At 30.4% G+C, this 6,365-nt stretch overlaps 1 protein-coding gene across 1 annotated transcript; it reads left to right on the top strand.

Annotated features, from left to right (window-relative positions):
- Positions 1–3,362: 3,362 nt before the first annotated feature.
- LOC108563889 (neurofilament heavy polypeptide-like) lies at positions 3,363–4,849 on the top strand. The gene is made up of 3 exons (XM_017922694.1): positions 3,363–3,659; positions 3,967–4,579; positions 4,648–4,849. Exons 1-3 carry the CDS (start codon positions 3,471–3,473, stop codon positions 4,707–4,709), a joined length of 864 nt encoding a protein of 287 aa, XP_017778183.1. The 5' UTR covers positions 3,363–3,470; the 3' UTR covers positions 4,710–4,849.
- Positions 4,850–6,365: the final 1,516 nt, after the last annotated feature.

Below are 6,365 nucleotides of genomic sequence, written 5' to 3'. Positions count from 1 at the left end.
CTTGACCATTTGAAGTCGATGTATTCAAATGGTCAAGGTTTAAGAAACATTAGTAAATACAGTAAAAAAAATAACAAACGTCAATAAAACGTCAATATGACATTTGACAACTTGTGAAATGTGTGTTGTTGAAATATTTTTTATTTTATTTGTCAAAACAAATATCAATTTATTAACGCAATTCTTTCGACATTGTAATAAAATCTACCTTAATTTGATATCAACCATGAGATCATCACATATTGTATAGTAAAGTATTCGCAGAACGTAATAATTGTGTTTACCTTATCCAGACACCAAGCGTTTCGAAATGGTCATCTTCCAAATTAACATAGTTTACAGTTCGTTTTCAAGTATATACGGTGTCTGCCTCATTTGCATTTCTCAAGAATGGTTTCTATTACAATAAATACAATTGCGCAATTTGTAATTAAAACACGAATTACGTTAATTATCCCTCTCGAATCACCAAATCATTATAACATGAACACATTGTTTGATTCGTTCGATTTTAATACTATACTTTCAATGCATAGTATTAATCAATTAAATTAATTAAAACTAATAATAATAATCATTTTATGGATAAAGTGGAATTGCTCTTTCGAATTCTCTGAGAGATTCTGAGCGGCATAATGGTCATTTATTACAACTTAATATTCATCAACTCCTTCATCTTGAAGTAGCCCTGCGCCGTGCCGTACGTGGAAAAATTTAATTTATCTCGCATCCTGTGTGCAGTGAACAAAAGGATCATAAATTTAGAAACTACGAGACGTTTATGCAACTCGAAGCACTCACGAATTCTAGATGAACCACTTTTTAGAATACCTATTGGCGATTGAAACCTAGAACGATGCATCAAACCGTTACTATTTCCATATATTTCGGTGGATTTAGAACTGGTTCAGATCATCCAATTAACATAAATCATACCTAGATCTTCTCACATCCAAAATACGTTCTTAACAATCTAAAATCGTTCTCTTTAGATATGTGTTAGTAAACTTCATTATAAACAGGATAAAATAATGAATTATATAAATCACGTAATAATAATTTATATTTCATTAGAAGAAGCAAAAAACTAAAATATTGAATACACACAATTTTCCGCTTAATAAATATTATGTCTCGTTTCGAGCGATAAGATTAGATAAACCACTTTCCGATCTTAAATAAATATCGTTTTGTTGGGCGTTCTTTTGTACAAGTGGAAACGACTTGTCTCTCTCTCTGCGTATTTTTTTTTGTATTCTTATTCGGTAAAGTACAACAAACGAGTTACCCTTTTGCTGGTCATAATTAAACCAGTACCATAAGTTTTTGGGTGGCTTAAAGAACCGGAACTGCCGGAAATGCCGATCTTTCTTTGACCTTTCGCCGCTATTACGTGAATTTCGCAGTTTTTTTTTCAATTCAATTTTGTTAAACTTTATTTAAAACAATTACTGTACACATTTTCAATCACAATTTCGTTATCTATATATTGAAAATTTACATTTTTCCATTAATTATTTTTTGATATTAACTTCAGTGCATTAATTTTCTTGAAATTATTATAAACATGTGTAAAGTTATAATATTTTCACAGCAAACTCAAGAAAAATCATTTATCATTATAAACGTTAAATGCTATAAAATAAATAATACTTTCACAAAAATTACTTTTTTAATTATAATTAAATATAATTAAAACTTAAATTAAAAGTTCAACAAGTTAAAAAAGAAATAATTTTTACTTTCTGTTTTATATTGTATTTGCTGACAGTTTAATGTTGTTTTTGCGATGATTAATTTCAAATTAATTACTCATGATTCCGACACTAAATTGGTGTATCCTTCAAATGCATGATTTATCATAAGGAAATATTGCAAAATTGCAATTTTTCTCAACGGAAAACAATGCTAACCACTTGCCACATCAAGCAAACATTATTATGTAACGATTTCTGGGAAATTTTCAGACTATATATCAAAAACATATATGTAGCTTTTTTCAATTACTCATTTTCATTTACTTTCATTGGTAACTTTTGTTTCTTAATTATTATTATTAGAATACAATAAATAGAAACTTGTCTATGCATAAACTTATTCTTATTTCATATCTATTACACGTTGCCACCTAGTAGCTGCCAGGTGTATCAAACCACTGTGGTGGCGCAATCATCGAATCTTAGTTCAAAGACATGCATTAGCGAGGCGCCACTAGTGACAAGCGCCAAATAATTTAAATTTTGCATATTTCTTACAAGAAATTTAGACAATTTTGACTATTATCAAAATATTAATCATATAAACAATGCGAACCATTTCATTTTTAATAAAATTACAGACAATAGCAATGAACAAGATTTTTTTTCATTCCTATATAGATTTCTAGTCTTTCATTTCTATGTAGATTATTTGTGAAATAACTTGTATTAAATAGGCTCAAATAGTTAAATCTACATAAGAAAAACAAACAGTTTCTGAAGAAATTGTGGATTTCGGACGTTTTCTTCATCTCCGAAATCCAAGAAACAGTATACTTAATTAATTTTTAATACACATTTTTTAATTTATAAATTAAACAATTTAAATTAATATTTAAAACTTTCACTTACAAGGAGTTGTAGAATATGTTTAATCATGAAATGGTTATTTTTAGAAATAAAAATGATTAGTTTTAATAACAAAAATTTAGCAAAATCTGCACAACTACGATAATTATTTGCTTAAATGAAAAAGTTATTAATAAGGAATTAACGCTTTATCTTCAAACCGATAACTAATAAATAACGAGCAATTAATTTGTTTGTTCAGCAAAAATCAAAATATTAATAAATTTCAAATCTACTTATTTAAATAGTTTCACATGTTAATTTAGTGAGACTTATTTACTTTATGAATATTTGTTTTTAACCAATTGGAAGCTTCATGTTTATTTGAACATTTAATAAAATTGGAGCATATGAATAGTAATAGGATAAATGGTGACTACATTAAAAAAATAAACCTCAATGATAAAGTATGTTTGTACGATTGCGTAAATAATCGTAGTATGTGTTATAAATAGAATAATTTTAATATTATTCATTCATTAAAATGATTTCTGAACGATAATTTGTCAGGAATGTGTTGGTTTGGTTGCGAACACTTTTTGATTTTTGCGAAAAACGTGTACCTGTGATGCATTTCATGCAAATATAATTAGTTTTTTTTTTTAAGGAATGCATTAGGATAATTATGAGAAAGTGGTAGTTATGGAATGATTAGGAATTGTAAATTATTAATGAGATTTAAGGAAAAGTTTGTTGATTTGATGAATGGTGATAGCATGGCGCATGGGTCTTGCGCAGCCATATAAACATTGGTATATGTGGTGTGGAGGAGCGTACGTCACGGCCGCGTCACCAAAATCATAGCTTCGTTGGTGTTTAGCTGGATAGTGCTCGTCTAGTGCACATTACAAACTTACCGCAACAATGGAATTGGTAACAGAATTGGTAAACAACCAGCTTGCCCTTATACCGATCGCAGCTGTGATCGTTTTGGCCGTCCTGGTGTATGCCTGCGGTTTCAAATCGACGGTCCAACCACCTTTTGATAAAATTTCCTCGATATCCAGTGAAGACCGGAAGCAAGGTGGCAAGAAGAAAAAACCAAAGGAAAAGGTATCTATGGCAATCCACGACCCTACAATCATTCACGCATTTCCGGAAATCTATTGTTAGACCCTGATTTGGGGTATTAGAGCAGTGTCAGACCCACCATATGTTCTTCCATTATATTCTTTAAATAACTTCTATCTTATAATTATTTTTATAATTGAGCCCAAATAAACAGGGTCACGATTCCGCTGCCCGCCAAATATTCATATTTCCCGCACGCAATTTGTCGCATTCAGCACGTCCCATCGTCATGCAGAATCTACACACACATATATGAATATGCACATAACATCATCATTCCTAATTGCAGAAATCCACGGCTAATGGCCACATAGCGAATTCCGTTCAAAACAAGACTGAAAAGTCTCCAGCTAAACAGCAGAAGAAGTCCCCAGCTAAAGAAACTGCTGAGCCTCAAGTCAAGAAGCAAGAGATCAAGAAGGAGACTGAGAAGAACAAGAAGAATGAAGTTAAATCCAAGGAAGCTGTTGTGGAAGTTAAAAGCAAGAAGAGCAAGTCAAAAGTTGTCCACGAGAAACCAGTTGATTATGATGATGGTAACTGGGAGAAGGTGATGACCAAAGCTGACAAGAAGAAGAAGCAGGATGGCAGCCCAGCCAAGAAGGACAAGAAGAAGCCAGCTGAGAAATCATCAGTGGAAATTGAAAAATACACCAAGGAAATGGTTAACAAGGAGGTGAAGGAGAAGGAGATCAAGAAGCAGGTTGAGACAAAACCAGAGCCAGCCCCAGTAATTGATGAGGTCATCGAAGTGGTTGAGAAGAAAGAGAAGGTTGTGAAGAAGGAGAAAAAAGTAGAAAGTAAACCAATTGTTGAACCAGTTGTGGAGCAAATAGCTGAGGCTATGAATGAGCAGCCAGCTGAGAAAGTTGAGGGAACCGTCGTCATCGACGAATTAGGAGGTAAGACGCGATCTGTAACTATTATCTAACCCGATTATTAATGAACTCGTTTCTTTCCTCTTGTGCAGATGTGTGGACAGAGGCCAAGGTGCCCAAGAAAGGTAAGAAAAAAGCGCGTAGAGACAATTAAGCACAAGTCCATCCAATTTGTGTTAGGTATGTGATTGCAATCAAGCACTTGAGACAGGATCTCAGCAAAAAAAAAATATATGATAAAGACTTAAGTAGCTTATATACATATATATATATATATAAAATAAGACAAGACAGATCAACAAGATTTATCAAAAAAAAAACATTAAAAAAAATGCATTCCATTTATATTTTATACAAAAAAAATCAGTTCAAAAGCAGCAGCCACACAAAAAAAAATGAGAAAATTTGCTAGTCACTCAAATTGCAAAGAACATACATATTCTTCATCTTGATTTCTATCTGTGCCAAAAGAGTCGATCTTAACTTTTTTTATATGTATATATATACACACTAAAAGAGAAAATATCACGAGGGCCTTAATATGTCTATGCAATTTGTTGCAAATATTTTTAATAAAAGTAAAAGGGATAAAAAAAAATTACGAACTATTTTAATGAAAAAGTTAATTATAACAATTGTAGGTTTAAAAGTCTTCCATATTGTTTGAAACAATTTAATGAATAAAAAAACAAAAATATATATATGTATTAGTTATTTATTGAATGTATACAATTACTTTCTGAGATGCACTATAAATAATTGCTTGAACGCTTTACATCATTTCGATGAAGATACTTCAATCTATCATTCAAATGATTTGTAAGCTGAACGTTATTTCGATTTGCAAAATAATTAAACAAACAAAAAAAACAATGTTAGTTCATCTAAAAAAGTCTCAGATTGCGAAACGATCGATTTTTATAGTGCATTTTGTTTCATACCTATGTTATTATATTGTTTGTAGATTAACTATGTGTTATTAAATAAAAAAAAAAGCTCAACGATGTTAATTAAAGTGTAGTGAAATTATAATTATTACTCTTAAACATGCTTCTTATTGCCAGTTACTATTCTCTTTCATCTTTTTAATTATTACTAATATTATCACACAACTCCTAAACTTGATTTCATTGCACGAAGTGAATTGTAAATAATTAAACTATTTATTAGATCAATTATTTTTTTTCTAACGAAACTAATGTAGACGGAATATTTGAAGGCGGTATCATCATAATCATTTTGAATGTAATAATTGCTTTCTCTTTTCTTTCTCCTTCCTCTATTAACTAGTTTTCGGTGTTTGTTTTTATATATATATACATTCTGTAGTTGTATATACGTTTCTTATTAGTGCCTTGGTTAATATATTATATATAATTTGATATTCAGCAATCTAATTAAGACTTAGCAATGATTTATTATACGATTTTTATCAACTGTATTCTTTACACGTTTCGTTTCTTTAGCGATTATTGTTTTTTCTTTTATATATATACAATATGTGCGAATTGTACGTGTGGCATTTAATATATATATATATTAGTTTTTAATTGTAAATATCATTGTAAATGATTTATAAAGGTCAGTGGATTGTTTTTATCATTTGGGGACCATCTATGAAAATAAAATATATTTTAAAACATCGCTGATTTCATTCGATTCTCCAAACTAATCCCACAGCGCATCTAATCTCCTGCAATTATCCCAACATTAATCCGCACTTAAAACATGCTCAACGAAACAAAGAATTCTGAGTGGAATTAAATGTGTTTCGCAGGATTGAATAAATTTTGGTTATTTCTATTTTGTC

The sequence above is a fragment of the Nicrophorus vespilloides genome, unplaced genomic scaffold (assembly GCF_001412225.1).
Source record: "Nicrophorus vespilloides isolate i.1.1-1 unplaced genomic scaffold, Nicve_v1.0, whole genome shotgun sequence".
Lineage (NCBI taxonomy): Eukaryota > Metazoa > Arthropoda > Insecta > Coleoptera > Silphidae > Nicrophorus > Nicrophorus vespilloides.
The sequence above is the reverse complement of the archived record's forward strand: the minus strand, read 5'-3'. Positions and strand labels throughout refer to the sequence as shown.